Source organism: Idiotropiscis lumnitzeri, chromosome 11 (assembly GCF_059441095.1).
Source record: "Idiotropiscis lumnitzeri isolate Australia: NSW breed Sydney's pygmy pipehorse chromosome 11, RoL_Ilum_1.0, whole genome shotgun sequence".
In the NCBI taxonomy this organism is placed as follows: Eukaryota; Metazoa; Chordata; class Actinopteri; order Syngnathiformes; family Syngnathidae; genus Idiotropiscis; species Idiotropiscis lumnitzeri.
In genome coordinates this window covers 9021584-9039626 of record NC_142401.1, presented here as the reverse complement: position 1 = coordinate 9039626, position 18043 = coordinate 9021584, and the positions used below count along the sequence as shown (strand labels likewise).

The window sequence follows — 18043 nt, the reverse complement described above, 5'->3', positions numbered from 1 at the left end:
CTGTGGAGTAATTGGTTGTTCCTCCTTCCAAATGGCCGCGTGAAAATCCCTCCATGAAAGCAAGACTGTAGCCTCACTTCAGGATTAGCGCTTGAGGGAGATTTACAGGCGGTCAGTCACATGCTGCGCTCTTCGTCTCTACAAGCAACAATGCATGCACGACCTGAGGTTGCCTTCTACATCGGAGGATGATGATGAAGAACTGGTGTGATGAGGACGTGCATATAGGACATCAGCTTTGCAGAGGAGAGTGACAGCAGAGCTCATGGGACAGGAAAGTTGGACGCAAATGTCCACTTCAGAGATGAATGCCTCCCCGGGGATGGTGCCTCCGTCACCGGGGATGAGTGGAAACCTGCCACCAAGAGCGAGCACCTTCCAGTCTGCGGGCTCGCCCAAGATGCCTCCCAACCCTCCAAATTCTCCCGCCATGTCCATCATGAGCTCCCCCAGACTGTGGCAGAAGGCCTCCATCTCCAGACTAGCAGAGGAATTTTTCTGGATTGGTGGGAGTGTGGTTGCTCAACCTAAATGGAGGCTGGGCCAATTTGGTAAGACTCACTTTTCTAAAATTATTGTTCAGATTTGGTAGAAAACGATGGAATGTTTCAACATAGAAAACACACATTAGGGATTTTTAGGACACCTCCAACAGAGTATGACATTTGCACACTTTAGAAGAGACCTGCAGGGAGGCCCTTGAGTCAATAATGGGCATATGGACTGAAGACAATCCTTCGGGATTAGCTGCAGGCTGCGTCACATGTAGTTTTCAGATTACAAACTAGTAGGGTCACCTGATCTCAGCGCTCGCGCTCGCGCACACCAAACACAGACACGTACACACCAACACGCAGGCACGTGCACTGACATTTATAGCGGCAGGCATAAAAAAGACCACCCTAAAACAAAATTATTGATAACTAATAAAAACTTTAGTAGATTTACTTAAAAATGTATCATTTCTGTTAACACAATCAACAATCAATAAAAGCCATATACAAAGGTGAAGGTATGCTGCGGTGGATATAAAATTCTACATACTCTAAAAGGGGTGTGTGTGTGGAATGCCAAGTAGTGAGGGACACAACTCTCACAATAACTTAAATACAGCAAATAGACGACTATTGGCAAAACACAATTTGGCGATAGAGTTTTATTTTTTTAAATATTGATGAATAAAAGAAAAAAAAAGGGCTCCAGGCATAGGGCAGTATCTTCATCCAGGACAAATAGGGCAGGTGATGGAGCACACAAGGGGTGCACATATCTGCCAACACACACACACAGATGAATAAATTTGTTCATTTAAAAAATAATACTAATAATATTTTCACATATCAATCAACGCCCCCCCCCCTTTGAAAAAGAGACAAATAGATCAGGGCTATCAAACAATTTTTTTTGTTGCGGGTCACATCGTAGTTTTGGTATCCCTCATCCCTCATAAAGTGTAAATGTATTTTTACCAAATTTTTCATATACAATTGTACACAACTTTTTAAATCCAGTATCCTGGGGAAGTCTGTCAAACTACTATTCAAATACAATACAATACAAAAACAAAACAAAAATATGACGGGTAACAAAAAAAAAATCTTTAGGTTATTAAAATTGAAGGCAAATTGAAATGTTTGTATTTTAGTGAGAAATAGTAAGTCGAGGCTCATGATTTGCCTTCGTGGGCCACATAATAATGATACGACGGGCCAGATCTGCCGGAAATCCAGCTGCAAATCACATTGTGACACAGCCATGATGTCCGAACAATAAACTGAATCCTTCTCAAATTTATCATCCATTTTCCCATCCAATTTTATGCATTGTCGATCTAATATTGTGATGATTCTAGTGGAGAGGTGCATGTGTACGATGCAGACGGGGTCAAAGATGACCAAAATGAAGGGAAAGAAGAAAGGACTTGTACGCTTCTACTACTTGGATGAACACCGCTCGTGCATCCGGTGGCGTCCCTCCAGGAAACAAGACAAAGCCAAAAGTAAGCTCTGAATTTATTTTTGTTTTTTTCCCCCTCCTTGAAACATAGAGGGAAAACCCACTGTACTCGTGGTCCAGACTTCAGGGAAGTCAAAGGGGAGAGGACATCAATCCTCAATGTTATACGATCCTCTACAGCTTTAGTTAAGACTTCACGGACGACAGAAAGATTCGAGAATATAACCCTCAGTGGATTCCTATTCATTTATATTTCATATTACATCCTAGCGTTGTATTTTTAGGTGAGAGTTTATATCCAATCAGAATTCAGCTAGCTCATGTTGCCAGGCAGGTTTCACAATACCAGTAGCGCGCATTATTCTTTCCGAGGCCTTCAGACGCAATTGTGCGGCATCTCTTTTGTCGATGTCAATGGACTTTCAGATTTGATAGACAGTTGCGTTAGCCAATCAGATAACGAGTTAATTAGCGTGAGCCTTCTCGCTGGCCTTACGGTGAAGGTGATGAACGCGCTTTGTGATCGGATACTCACTCGTGAGGAGGCAGCGCTATGCGGAATCAACGCACCCGAAAATCGTAACTGGCGACTGTTCGAAAATCTAAAATATATTCTTGCTTTTTTTAAACCACAATGGCCAAAGGAGGGAAAAGTGTGGATTTAATTGCAAATACACTTGAAAAAGGCCATTTTCAAAATGGACTTTTTAAGAGAAACTTGGTCGTCCAAGCTAACCCTAACCCTAACCCTAATTTTCCCCTAACCCTAACCCTAACCCAAGCCTAACCCTAACCCTAACCCTAACCCAAACCCTAACCCTAATTTTCCCCTAACCCTAACCCTAACCCTAACCCCTAACCCCTAACCCTAAACCCTAACCCTAACCCTAACCCTAAACTCACTCAGTACTGTGTAAGTGTGTTTCTGTATATTATTTGTCCAGCCGTGGTGTCATAAATAGTTTTATGAGGGGAATTTATTCAAGTAGGACGAAGTAGGACTTCATTGAAGGCCCAGGTGTGAAATGCACGGCCCACCACTGCATTAGGGGCACATATATGGTTGATTCATCAAAGCATATGAAAGCAATCCACAGCTATTGTAGAAATCCGCCATCGAGACACGAATATGATCTGCAATCCATTTCTTCTCTTGTTTAAGTTACGATCGACTCCATCCACGAGGTCCGCGAAGGGAAAAAGTCTGAGGTTTTCCGCAGGTATGCCGACAACCGTTTCGACCCAAATTGCTGCTTCAGCATTTACTACGGCGAGCGTGTCAAGTCGTTGGACCTGGTCACTTCCAACGGCGAGGAGGCATGCACGTGGATTACCGGACTCAAATACCTCATGGCCGGCATCAGCGACGAGGACAGCCTGGCTCGAAGGCAGCGCACCCGTGATCAATATCCTTTGACGCAGGCAAAGGAGGCAAAAGTACTCACACTTGAGTAGAAATACAGATAATGGTAAAAATAAAAGTAGTGATTCATAAGTAATTTGGTACTTCCCACCACTGGATGCTACCAATCAATGTACGATCAAAACCGACCTACTCGTCACTTGCCTTAACCTCCACTCTCACATGGCTTCAGCAGACTTTTTCGGAAGCAGACAAAAACGAGGATGGCACCCTGAGCATTGGAGAAGTCCATCAGCTGCTTCACAAGCTCAACGTGAATCTACCCAAGCAGAAAGTCCGTGAGATGTTCCAGGTAAGACCTTGACCAAACCTTTGAAGGATGATGCAACAAAGTAGAGACTATGGAGAATAAAATCAGATCAACTGGCTAAGCTCATTTATAGCCTATGCGGCTGTACTTTCAGAATTCATTTTTTCAAGGAAACATGACTGTCATTAATCATTGGACAAGCTGGAGTCTATGCCAGCTGATTTTGGGCAAGAGGCAGAATACACCCTGGATGGGTCACCAGCCAATCACAGGGCAGCATTAATCCTCCATCCATCAATTTGCTATACTGATTATTATATTCACAAACACTGGTGAGCTATCACAGAAGTTTGGACGAACGGAATTCAACAATCTGGAGTGTTTGCCAGCCAATCGTCGGGCATACCGTACATAGAGAAAAGCAGTCATTGCAGTTGATAAATGGCACCAACCACTCTATGAAGAAATTAAAAAAAAAAGTATAAAAAAAAGTATATTCTTCTCACATAGAGCTCTCATTTTGCAGGAGGCGGACACAGATGAGAACCAGGGCTCTTTGGGATTTGAAGAGTTCTGTTCCTTCTACAAGATGATCTCCACGCGGCGAGATCTCTACCTCATCATGATTTCTTACAGCAACCAAAAGGAAGTCATGGACCTGCACGACCTCGCCCGCTTCCTGGAGAACGAGCAGAAGGTACAATGACTCGTATCCTGGCGTCAGGTTAATAATCTCTCTGAATATAGATAAAACCATGGAGATGATTATTGATTGGAGGAAGAGAAGGGTAGAGCACACACACAAAGTGATGATGTGGAGAGGGCAAAAACTTGTAAATCACACTATTAAATCAGTTATGTTTGGTTGGCAGATCCGAGGACTACCCAGAGAGAACCTGATGGAAATTGTGGCAAAGTTTGAGCCGTGCCCTGACAACCTGCAGCGTCTGGTTCTGGGAATAGACGGTACCAACACGAAACAACCGAGAATGGAACGCTTCCTTCAACATTTATTCTACTCTTTCCTCCGTCCAGGTTTCACCAACTACATGCGAAGTCCCGGCGGTGACATCTTCAATCCAGAGCACAACCAGGTGAACCAGGACATGACGCAACCACTGTGCAACTACTTCATCGCCACATCGCACAACACCTACCTGACCGGAGACCAGCTGCTGTCTCAGTCCAGTGTTGAGATGTACGCGTATGTTCTCCAGGCCGGCTGTCGTTGCGTGGAAGGTAAACCTCTCCAACAGATTGTGTGCGCGGTTGTGTTCTTATTGTGTTGGTAATTTTGCCACCTCTGTTCTCTAGTGGACTGCTGGGACGGGCCAGATGGCGAGCCCATTATTCACCACGGCTACACCTTGACATCCAAAATCCTTTTCAAAGATGTCATCGAAACGATCAACAAATATGCCTTCACCAAATCACAGTATGTGCTTATTTGGGTCGAATTAGCCAGTCAACAAATGTTTCAGGTATGACTTCGTCCTCCCCTGTGCAGGTATCCAGTAATTTTGTCCATAGAGAACCACTGCACTGTGCCTCAGCAGAAGAAGATGGCCGAATATCTGAAGGAGGTGCTCCAGGAGAAGCTGGACCTGTCCAACATCCACAACCATGAATGCAAAAAGCTGCCCTCTCCTGAAATCCTCAAGGGAAAAATATTAGTCAAGGTGTGAGTGACGGCCTCCCTTCCTACTACTTCCGACCCTCACAATTGCTTACCTCGTTCAACTTCTACCTGCTTCCTGCCTACTTCCTTACACCCAACTACCTCACTACATACCGACCAAATCTATTTAATATTCCCTGACCCTGGTCTTTAACCAGATACAACAAAAGTCATTTGTTGTTTTTCAGGGAAAGAAGCTTCCAGCAAACCTGGATCCGAATACCGATGAAGGAGATGTGTCTGATGAAGATACCGGGGATGAGGAAGAAGAAGACGACGACGAAGAGGAAGATTCTCAGGCAAATTCATCTACGATATTGAGAACAGTTTCTTTGGATGGACCAAATTACTATACAACAACTCTTTTAGGAGGAAAACAGCGGTCTAGCTGCGAGACAGCCCAAGAAGAAGAGGCGCTTTGGCAGAGCCTTCATGAGGAGCTTCAAACGCAAGGTTTTCCTCTTGTTTCTGATGGCTTGGATAGAGAGATGGGAATTCCAGGTTCACAAAGTAAAAACCCGGCTGCAGTTGGGCTTTAGCCACAGAAGCAAAGCCAAATTTTGGCAGGGTTTTTACTTTCTGGACCTGGAGTTCCTATATCTGCTGAGACAAGCTCGGAACATAAAATTAATTTTAATATATTTTATTGTTGCAGAGGAAAAAGAAAATGCAATTTAGGAGTAAGGCCAGGTCTGACGGAGAGTCAGACTACAGCAGCAGCAGCAGGGACAGGACGCAAATTGTCTATCACCCTAAGTAAGGCTCTTTCTTTTTTTGATTGATCTTGTGATTTTTGATCTTGCAATTGTGACTACTCAATTTGCAAAAGTCAGAATGGCTCACACACGGACACATTTTCCAATGGATAACAAAAGATTAATTTGGTTGGTTTATTTCACACCTGATGGTGTGACGGCACTTCAGAAACCCAATTATTCATACAAGGATTTAAAGTAAATTTTTCATAATGCTGCAGGAAGAGGAAGACAATGAGGCTGTCCCGTGCTCTGTCTGACCTTGTCAAGTACACAAAATCCGTTCGAGTGCATGACATAGAAACACAAGGTACCCTTCTTTTTTTTTTTTATTCTTTTTTTTCAAGATTGGGGAATGGAAACCAAAGTTTGCAACGTTTTTTCGTTTTGTTTTTGGTATGGAAGCCTTTACAAATAGTTGGCAGGTGTCATCGCTCAACGAAACCATCATGAACCAGATCGTGCTACTGAAACCCGGTCAGTTGGTGCGCTTCAACCAGCGCCAACTCCTGAGGGTCTACCCATCCAACTACCGGGTGGACTCCAGCAACTTTAACCCGCAACCCTACTGGAACGCAGGATGTCACATGGGTAAGATTCGAAAATAAATCGATTGATATTATTGCGTGAACATACAGGGACGTTTTACGATTGGATGCCCGGTATTCCAGTTGCAATGAACTATCAAACAGACGGTCGCATGCTTGAACTGAACCAAGCCAAATTCTCAAGCAACGCAAACTGCGGATACATTCTGAAGCCTAAAATCATGCGTAAAGGTATGCAAATATTCATAATTACCTGTATGAGTTGACGAGGATCTCTTTCGGTAAGGGGGATTGTTTTTTCTCAGGTGCCTTTAACCCCAATGTGGAAGATCCACTTCCAGGACAAAAGAAGATTCAGTTAGTGCTGAAGATCATCAGCGGACAGCAGCTTCCTAAACCCAAAGACTCCATGTTTGGGGACAGAGGGGAGGTCAGTATGAAATACTGCACAGCATGTTGGCTAAAGACATTCAATAATTGGATCTTCTATGCCACTTACAGATCATTGATCCCTTTGTGGAAGTTGAGATCATCGGTCTACCCGTTGACTGTTCAAAGCAGCAAACCAGGGTGGTGGATGACAACGGTATTTGTAGCAAATATTTCAACTTTCACACATATGCTTTGAGTTGATGAAAACACTTGGGTATGAATGTGGCATTGCCAAGTTTTTAAAGGTGGGTAGGTGTGTCTGAATGTGTAGCGGGGTGCAGAATGACTTGTCCTTATCAGTCTGTTGCTACACATTTAATTTTTGAAGGGTTTTATTTTGGGTTGCTGAAACACAAAATATTAACATTTATTCACAACGTTCGCTCTGTACTGCTGTTTCCAGCTTACGTGTGGCTCTTCTTCGCTCTAGAATGCGCGACTAATATAAATTATTTAACCAATATTTCAATCAATAAACCTCAATATACTTACACACGCACACAATGCAAAAATACTTCACATCTGTATCATGTACACAATGCCTCAAACTTACACATGTACTCAATACAAACATATTTCACAGCATTGTACACGACGCTCTCTCGCTATTTCAACGGCAACCTGTTCGTCGACTTCAATTACAAAGTTACATCTCGAACAACAAAACTTCAGTACAACACTTAATTTCAATCTTTCACACTTACTCTCAATAAACACATTCACACATCAATAGATGGTATTTGATCTCGATTGTCTTACCTGAAACACAAAATATTAACATTTATTCACAACGTTCGCTCTGTACTGCTGTTTCCAGCTTACATGTGGCTCTTCTTCGCTCTAGAATGCGCTGGTCCCCTTTTGCCACACACGCAAGCAGCGAACGCTGTCCTCTAGTGGTCAGAGCTAGCCATTGCAACTAATGTACAAATAAGCAATAACATGAAACTATTACCATCTTAACATGGCTTGCACTAGTAATCAAAACAAAATATCTGTGAAAACAATACAACTCCAAATACAATAATATTGAATATGAATGTATGCCACAAATGTGCTGAAGGTAGGTATCTAAGTAGTGAATTTGATAAAGTAAAAAGAATCAAATATATGAACCGTGCATTTTACGGTCCATCAGGTTTCAACCCCATGTGGGAGGAGACTCTTGTCTTCCACATTCTAATGCCACAGATTGCTCTGGTGCGCTTCCAAGTCTGGGATCATGATCCCATTGGGAGAGATTTCATTGGCCAGAGGACGATAGCCTTCACCAGCATGCTGCCAGGTGAGAGCCACAGACTGGCTGTGAATAAGTGGTCACTAGCAGGAAATCGTCGTCAACCATCTGAAATAAATGAGACCCCTCCTCTGTGAACTTGTAGGGTATCGACATGTGTACCTGGAAGGGATGGCGGAGTCTTCCATCTTTGTGCACATTGCTATCATTGACGGCAAGGTAAGTTCCTTGCAAAGATGTGCATATAGGACTTTTAATTTATACAAAATTTTGTGTCATAGGCAAAACCAGCAAATGCTGTGCAAGTGGCCCGAAAGCAAATCCAGAAAGCAGCTCAGAAACACATGAAGGGACCCCATAGGCAGCCGTCCCTCGACTCATCTGTGCAGTCGTCAGAGGACTGGCCGCCTCCATACTTGCGCAAGGATGCAGACTCCTTCTCCCAAGACAGCAGAAATGGAGAAATGTCCCCTCTGGTCCAAGGTCCCGCCACCAGGGCCGCCATGCACAAAGGGATCATGAGTGAACCCGTGAGACGCGCCCACCGAGTCAAAATTCACGACCCGAGGAGAGGGATCTTCTGCAAGATGTCCTCGACGGATTCAAACCCTGTGCCCACGTTGATGCTTCAAGACAGCTTTGACCTGGACAGCCCTTCACGTCCGAACAGTCCTTCTGAGGAGAGACAGGATCCTGCTCCAGATAACTTCAGTGAGCTTCAGTCTTTGTCTGAAGCTGCTGAGTTACAGACACCTCACACATTTGGACCAGGTGAGCCTAAACCTTCTGTGGGGGTCCAAGCAGAAGCAACGACAGGCCCAGAACCAACCGTGGGACCGCCATCTGCGGCGTTTCACATGACAACGCAACATCCCTTAAATTCCGAAGCCAAATTTGTACCTCTTATCCCTCCGCCATCCCCGGCTCGAGTCAGGAGGACCTTGGAGGCCCCCAGAACGCCCAGACCTTCCACCCCTATACGAACAAAAGTCCGCTCGTGCAGCTGCCCTCGAAAACCCAACATCTCCCCGGTCACACCCATGGTGAACCGCAAGCCTGCCTCCCACTGGCAGACGGGGCAAGTCCAGAGCATGTGCAAGGACATCGGCCGACCGGTGAGGACCGTACCAAACGGGCTGTGCTTGTCCGACAGCTCATCCAGCAGTGGAGGCAGCTCAGACAGCATTGAGTTCAAAGAACCCCCAGTTGCGGCAGATGCAGAACAGTGTGTCGGCACCCTGCAGAGGGAGATGAAGGCACTTTTTGATGAAAAACTGAAAGCGATTCGATGTAAATCACCACTTTTGTTTGAGGGACAGGATTTGTGAAAACATTTGGGCCTGTAGACTTTGTTGCTACTGTCAGATACAGTGGTACCTTGACTAAAAAAAATGTGTATATCGTGCGACCAGGTTTGAAACTCAGTATCAGTATTTACCGGTCAGGAGTTGCAAATTCTTTGATTTATTCTAGAGAACGTATCCTCAGTTGTTTGGTTAAAAACTTGCGTATTTGCTTTTTTGGGGGCTCAAGGCAAAGCCGGGTGCCAAGCACCAAGGTTAAACAGAGGGGAGGAGCTTCATTTAGCCACATATTAGCTTTTTCTATAATAGAAAAAAAGTGCTTTGCTGCCCACTTATGGCATCTACAGGAAATTACAAACCGTTATGTGTGGTCGTCAGTTACTCTCAGGTTTTCACTATTTGCGGCAGGGCTTTGCCCCTTTTGCCAGCAAATAGCAGGCATTCACTTTATAGCAAATACATTTTCCCCATTGGAATGAATTGAAATTAAAGTTAAAGCCTCCACCCTCGTCCAAAAATACAAATTTTAATGTATTTTTGAATAAAAATAACACTGTATTGTATAAAACAATTATAAACTGGAACAAAAGAGAATGTAAAGAAATAAGAGTGTAATTACCACCCACAATGGTAGTATTGGTGTTGGATGTGTGCCTTTAAGGGGCATGGCCTAGTGAATGATGGAGCTGGAGTCAGGTTGCGTGAACGTCTGCGTGTGAGTTGTGGCTGGCAGGAGCTCCTTGTGAGTGTTTTATTTTTTTCACTTTTTATTTGTGTTTAAGTTACTAATTCAATCAGCGTGTAAACGTGCATTAGCAGCTGTATCGCTCCTTGCCCACATGTGAAGGCATTACACCTTAATTACTCCATTTTCTATCCACATTACTTGAGCCACTTGATCAAAAAAGGCAAAAGTGTGATTTTTGCAAAGCGTTCCATTCAAATCAAGGGTGATTCTTGTCTAAAGAGTAAAAAAAAAACAACACCAAAAACATGTGACAGTTTTTATTTGTAGCTTCATTTAAAATTCACTTTTTGCAGCATACTGCTCAAATGTTTACACAATCTTTTATGCAAACTTAGCTTTTATTTCAGTTGACAGGTTAGTTGTTAATTGTTTGAGTATTTGTGTTCATTATTACTAAGCTATTATTGTAAATGCACAACTTTGTTTTTTTTATAAGAGTTATAAGCCATCATAAAGGGCCATTTGTCAGTGTATGAAGAATGATTCTATGCCTTCTCTGTTTCTTTATCAGCAGGCTCTTGAGCTCGCTTTGTTGTTCTGTTGTTGTTCCTGAAACGTAAGCTGAGCTCTTCAGTCAGCACCCAGCAGAAGGATTTCTGTGGGCAGAATTTGTTGAAACAAAAAAAAAGACGTGAGACTCGATGTTGATGTGTTTCGTTGTATTTATGACGATAAGTTTGAAATTGAGAGGGAACTTTTAATCAAGGGGTGTCCCAAGTTTGGTGGAGCAACCCAAAATTGTGAAAAATCCTGAACTATTGCTTCAATCTGAAGACATCCATGAATAAAATACGATTCTGTTGATGTGACCATACCTTCTGCTCTGCTGCACTGCTGCGACTCCTGGAGGCGAGCTCCAGGATGGCCACCAGTGTTCCAAGCGTCAGGCCCAGCGCAAGGACCACAAATATTCCTTTGAGACTGTGCGGCTGCACAGCTGCCGCCTTGGCCTTGTCCGCCATGCAGCTGCTGGCCCACCATTTGCTCTGCAGATAAGCCAGCTCGCCCGCCTCACTCAGCTGCAAGATGGCCACGCTCAGGTTCTTTATGATCGGAGATCCTTGGAAAAGAAAAAGTCATGGTTAGTCAGATGATGAACATGAATTTAAAGAACCCTGTAACGTAAATTCAGAAAGTGCAAATACTGAGAAGTATGTAGTACTCAATCGTGGAGACCTTTGAACTGAACATCTCTGGAGAGATCTGAAAACAGCTGCGCTACGACAGCAATATAAGTTTAACATGATCCAATTTAGCGTGTTGAATATGAGGCCTCACCAAGCGTGGCAGCGATGCTGTATCCCCTCATGCCGACCACCTCATGCGCTCTGACCAAGTCGCAGTGGCGTGCCACTGCCAAATCCAGAGACACCGACTCCCCGATGAAGGCGAAGTTGCCCTCCTTTGCGCGTCGGATGCCTTCATCCATGGATGATACCAGACTTTGACTTCTCTCCATGTGCTCGTAGATCCTGCGATATACCGGGTTGTCGGAATTCTGGGTGAGAAAGGAAATACCCAGACAGAGAATTTAGTCGTATAAACTAATTTAAAACTTTGAATCTAAAAAAAAACAGACTTTGGGTGAGAGGCACGGTACACCCTGCATAGGTCCCCAGCAAATCACAATTTCTTATTTTTATAATCGGCCTCATTATGAAGTGGTAAATGGAAGCAGTCCATTACGCACACCTTGAAGAAAGCCAGCGTGGAAGAGGCGCTCAGACAGCCATATTCAATCACATCCTGATTGGCCAAGTCTTCAAAGCCTTTCACGCTCAGCTGAGTGGACTCGGGGCTTTTGGACGAGCTCAGGTTGGAGAAATAACAAGCCAGGATCACCAGAGCAAATAGCCACCAGCTGCAGCAGATGACACGTCCTGAGAGCGCGCGGGGGTGCGGACCGGCACCTGCCAACACAACACAACACTAGCATTGTGCTATCCCATAAAAAAAAAAAAAGGTATTTCATAGAGAACAGATTATGCAGTCTTTGAAGGTTACATCAACACCACATTAAAGTGGCACAAAGACGTCATGAAAAATAAACAAAGCCACAAAAAAAGTGTGTGGAAGTTAGTTTTAAGTTGCAATTTTCAAGAGTCTGATGAACATTCATGAACAAAATCTCCATGATGTCACACTATGCTTATTACCTTGTAATGTTAGTGCCCCAGCAGCGTACCAGAGGCTGTGTCCAAGGCTGAATGCACTCCGCTCGCTCTGAGGTTGACTCCACTCACTTGGGCTGACTCTGCAAAAAAAAAAAAAAAAAAATGTTGTGAACATTCACTAGTAAGCTATGTATAAGCATCGCTTGTCTTCCACACCCTGTTTTGTCTCACTGAGAGGCACTGCTCACTGCGCCCCATATACTGCTGAGGACAAAGATTTGTCATAGGTGAAGAAAGTCATTTGCTTTGACTTGAGAGCAAAAATGGGATAAAAGTGCTATATGGATTGGCATTTGGCAATTAAGGGTGTTAAAAGTCCTTTACAACCTTTAAGCAATGGACATTTGAACACACTTGGTGGAGCAACACATGTCGACTGATTTACAAAAGAATACTCACAGGAATATATTCTTTATCCTACACAAAGAAATGTTACAGTCGACCCCCGTATCCTTGAGTTCTGCCACCCATGGATTGGCATCTTCATATTTTTTTTGAACTATTTATTTTTTTATAATTTTTTTCAGCTTTCCCCCGCCCCCCCATTTTACATGGAAGGCATCAATTGAGTGTTTATCAGTGATCTTTTGAAGACTTTTTGGAGTTTGGGATTTCAATGGCCATCAATTATACGCGGCTTTTTGCTATTTACGGGTCTGCCCGCTCCTTCTACCCCACGAATCGCGAGGGGGTCATCTGTACTGCAGCTTACCGATTCGGTTTTTAAACTCTTTGTGTTTTCATGCCTTTAATATACTGCCTTCTTGTGGCCAAGGCGCACACACCAGAGGGAGCAGCACAATGTCCATTGAAATGAAGTAACCAATGTGGCAAAATGGTTTAATGCTTAACATTGTGTTTATAAAGTGTAATATTATAGAAGGCTAGTTGTCTTATTAAAAATTCATGTTTGGTTGTTTCCTAGGGGAGGCTCAAATAGATTAATGGCATTCATTTGTAATTTGTCCCTTTTACTTTACTGTAGATCCCAGCAAAACCTTTTCTTACCAACCTGGCGACTATAGCGATGCAGGCAGCAGTTCCCAGGTAGGCGATGAGAATACCGGCCCAGGTCTCGGCCGAAAAGGGAGTGAGGAAATCAAAGAAGCCCATCCCCTCGGAGATGTCCTTCCTCAGCAGGATGCTTATTCCCGTCTGCATGAAGGGTTTGGTCATGCCGACCGCCTTTTCCCGAGCCGCGGTGAGGGTCAGAGGTGCGATTGCCAAGTCGGCCTCCTGCGGGGAGCCTTAAAAATCAAGCTCATCCATGTCACTTGAGAACAATTTTTTGGTCATTTTCTTACCCCTCGCACCACTTCGCCAATCATCCCGTTCCAATGTCCGTTGTCGTCCTGTCTGCCGTACGAGGCGTCTTTCACCAGGTGTACTTTGTAGCTGAAGTCCAGCTTTTTGGCGACTTCAGACAGCAGGTCCATGCAGAAGCCTTCCAGTTGTGAGTCTTTGGAAATTGTGTATGGCTCTTGCTACAGTTTGTTTAAAAGCAAAGTATGTTAACATTTACGTGGTATGCACCATAATGAATGAAAGAAGGAAGAGGACTACCAGGATTGTTGTAATTCTCAGATCAGATTGCACTGATTGAGAGGGAGAAAATATAATCATTACAATCATCACTTTTAACTCTGTGCTGTGAAATTGCCATGCATGCTCACATGTAAGCAAAAACCACAGCTAAATAATATCATGAAGTCCAAAGCAACAGACAGTGATGTATTCTTAACCTTGGGGCCATATTGGTCTAAAATGAGAAGCTAGAGAAAAAATATTTCCTGAATAAGGCAGTAAGGCACAATAACAACCGCCAACTGAAGAAAAGGACGTGCAAGTTTGGTGCTAATTTGGAATTACACACTCGTGTATTAAATGATTTTTTTTTTTTGGTCAAAAATAAAAATATTTTCAGTATTTATGTTTAGAGTTTAACATTGTTTAACAAACAACAAGTGAGCTGTAATAAAAAAAGAACATTTCTCATCAAATGTGCATGGTAATTCTCTCGAAGGTGGAATACTCACATCACCAAATGACGGCTTTTCAAGAAATAATAATAAAAAAAAAATCCCATCTTGCATGAGTTTGCAAACACTACACCAAGGCTCGAAATAAGCAGTTTTGCATTGCAGTTTGTGAGTCAAAGTTTGCATTTTGTCCTTCATCAAAAAAGCATTGAATAGCAAAATCGAGAATCACGACTTTTTATGTTTTCCTGATAGTAGAAAGGAGAATCTCAATTGCCGATAGCTGTGAATGTGAGTGGTTGTTTGTATATATGTGCCCTGTGATTGGCTAACGACTTTAAAGGTGTTTATTTATTTATTTCACTTTTCTCACTACAAGTCAGGTCGGGTTTCCAGCTCGCTCGTGACAGGAATGACAAGTGCTTAAAAAAAATGGATAAAACAGAAAATAGATCATGAAATAGTTTAAGGCGAAATCATACTTCAACTTTTAAATGAAGACAGTGGGTTTGATTCCCGGCCTGTGTGCCAATACTCAGCCACTGCTGAGCCAGCCCAAAAGGGCTGAAAAGGGCAACAACCAGCTTGAGTTTTCCTGGCTCATGTTCTTCCTAAATGTAGCAAAATCAAAACTTCCTTTGTGTATTTTGAGGTGAACACTCGGAGGGCACAAATATCTCCTTCCTGCGTCATGGTGATCTGACCACTCTGGCTCCTTGTTAAGGCCGCACTCTTCAGTCCGCAGCAGCATGTCCATTCAAAAGGTGTCAGTGTCATGGCACTGGGACATGAGAGGCCAGTCAAAAGAGTATCAAAAGAGCCAGTCCGGGCCAAGGCCCTCGCGGATCCTCCTTTTCAAAAAGATGACACGTATACAGGCACTTCCAACCCCATGTCACTGAGACACACAGGCCCTTTGTATGTCCCCCTTCTTCCCCAATGATGATTTATGACTATTTTTGCATGAAAAGTCAACTGCTTTTCTTCATTCTCAGCAGTTGGACAGGATGTGGAGCGACACTTTTGATGCAGAATTGACAAATTATGCATTTATGTCATGTCAGGGCAAAAACAACACATTGGGGAGTTTGGTGATGGGCCAGAGGATGTTGCCAAATGCTGTGACTGGGTCACACTTCAATATATTGGGATTCAGGGATTAAAACACATTATCTATTTTATAGATTTTAATTTTATTTTAATCATCTGGTTAAATCTGTGCACTGTAATGTTACTTTTTCCTATCGGGTCCTACAAATCATTCACTTTCTACACTGTAACATCCTTTTTTGGTAATCGGTAAGCTGTAGCCAGGTGTACACACTGGACTGGTCACCCGCCAATCACAGGATACCTCTAGATGCAGCATTCACATCTACACACACCTAGGGATGATTTAGAGCAGGCTGACTTTTTGATTGGCGGGCCACAGTGGGTTGTAAAATTTGACAGCGGGGCCGGACCATGAGCAGATGGATGGAGTGTTTTGGTAACTTCACCTCTTACGAAAAAATAATAATTTTTATAAATAAATAAAAATTGGGACAATAAAAATAATACATTTAATTTAATGGAAAGTGAAAAAAAGCATTACAACAAGATATATGTCTATGAAAAACCACAGTAAACATTAACAAGGTTTATTAATTTAATTTTTTTCAAGTTTGGCCGGCCGGATTAAAACGTTTAACGGGCCACATGTGGCCCCCGGGCCGTAGTTTGCCCACACCTGATTTAGTCTCTTCAAAAGAGCGTGCGTGCTTGTTTTTGGAATGTAGGACAAAACTGGAGTACGCTGACAAAACCCACGCAAGCACAGGGAGAACAGGCAAACTACACAAAGAGACTCGAGACCTAACACCTCTCAACTGTGAAGCTGATATAAGTCCATTGTGATAGGGGACATTTGAGTCCTGAATATAAGGACCAAATTGTGCAAGAACTATTTATTATAGCAGTTCAGATAATGGATGGATGGATGATTGATATAAGCATTTCAAGGATTTTGGTCAAAATGTAGAATTAGTTGGCCAGGTCAAATGCATGTACAGTATGTAGCACTATCTGTGCAAATTCCTTACCTGCAGTGCTTGTCCCAATGTTGAAGAGAAATCCAACAGATGATAAAAAGACAAACAGCATCCTGATGATTTTATGTTGACTGTCCTAGAATTTAAAATGCTCAGTGACCATCACATATGTATATCACATTTTAATAATGCATATGCAAAGTCAAATCTACCATTATGGGATGTCCTCAACACTGCACCTGACCATCTGGGACGTCGGATCAAAGAAAAACTGAACTGAGCCACAGAGGGAAAGAGTGTGATGTGATCTTTACCAAATTGGTGATGATAATCAGTAGGGACGCGTGGTTGGTGGGAGGAGATTATGAAAGAGATGTGCAGTGCTGAGAGAAATATTAAAGGGGACAGAGTACAGGAAAATGACTTCATTAATTGATTTCATTAGTAGCGAGCTTTTAATTGTCATTTACAAATAAAGTTTAAACAAAAACAATTATGCGGTGTGTATTTCAACAAGCATAACTTATGAAAGACTGCTAGCATCATGTTAACATACCATGAAAAACACCATAGGCAGGCTAACAAAACTAGCATTGATAAGCAGCATTGTTATAACCGCTTAAACGGCAGATATATGAACATGTACGGTGCAGCAATTGAAATAGTTAAACCAATACTCACGGGCATATATTCCTTCTCCTCTGAAAGAAATCACTAAGCAGTGCAGGTTACTGAGTCACTTGGTTGTAAAAAAGTTCTTTGTGTAATATGTACATTTGTATTATACTACCTCCTGGTCTCTAAGGCACATACACTAGAAGAAGCACATTGCCTATAGGCATGGAAGCATTAAATCAAACTTTAAATCTTTGCATTCTACTTCAAATAGGTTGTTTAATGGATGTGTTTATAAAGTACAATTTTATAAATTGTGGGGGGCTTGTAATATAACCAAACTCATAAAATAGGTGAGTCGTGGTGTTCGCAGATGACACGTTGACGTCATTTCAATTGGCAGCAGGTCGTATAATGTCAAAATGGCAGCATCATGATAAAAACGGATGGAGGCAATGAATTTTTTTAACTTGAGTTTTCCTTAAAAAATGTTTTTGATCTTAGTGATGCGGGGCTGGAACTGATTAATGGCATTACCATTCATTCCAAATTCATTCTATTTGTGATAAGAGTGTTCAAAGTGAGAATTTTGGGCGATCGAGTTCCAAGCATGATCACAAAACAAACTAAACTAATAAGGCATAGCGATAATAATAATGGATCACTGTGTCAAAAACTTAATTAAATGGCTGTAGGAAAGTTTGGATTGGGCAGCAGTTGCCTTCACCCCATCGTCTTTACACTTTAGCAGCGTTTTCTTCCTTTTATGAAATAATCTGTAATACATTTATCTTAAAAGGGAACTGTTGGAACATGTGTGTTAAAGTGTTTTGGGACCATCGTTTGGTGTGTACGCTTTAAACTATTGATATAAGCAATAATAAACGTTTTCAAATGGGACTCCTTCGACGCAA

At 42.7% G+C, this 18043-nt stretch overlaps 2 protein-coding genes across 2 annotated transcripts; one reads left to right on the top strand and one right to left on the bottom strand.

Annotated features, from left to right (window-relative positions):
- The first annotated feature begins 112 nt into the window (after positions 1–112).
- Positions 113–11071, top strand: plch2b (phospholipase C, eta 2b). The gene is made up of 20 exons (XM_088309493.1): positions 113–551; positions 1853–1999; positions 3119–3364; positions 3544–3671; positions 4156–4326; positions 4502–4595; positions 4665–4868; positions 4944–5064; positions 5137–5308; positions 5496–5606; positions 5677–5760; positions 5963–6063; positions 6284–6372; positions 6468–6653; positions 6734–6841; positions 6916–7040; positions 7112–7196; positions 8181–8327; positions 8425–8498; positions 8561–11071. Exons 1-20 carry the CDS (start codon positions 266–268, stop codon positions 9605–9607), a joined length of 3726 nt encoding a protein of 1241 aa, XP_088165619.1. The 5' UTR covers positions 113–265; the 3' UTR covers positions 9608–11071.
- Positions 10593–16803, bottom strand: grik6 (glutamate receptor, ionotropic, kainate 6). The gene is made up of 10 exons (XM_088309494.1): positions 16727–16803; positions 16566–16650; positions 14069–14100; positions 13810–13989; positions 13518–13741; positions 12488–12585; positions 12024–12241; positions 11610–11829; positions 11147–11391; positions 10593–10927 (listed from the first exon to the last, which is right to left on the bottom strand). Exons 1-10 carry the CDS (start codon positions 16727–16729, stop codon positions 10817–10819), a joined length of 1416 nt encoding a protein of 471 aa, XP_088165620.1. The 5' UTR covers positions 16730–16803; the 3' UTR covers positions 10593–10816.
- Between the last annotated feature and the right edge of the window lie 1240 nt (positions 16804–18043).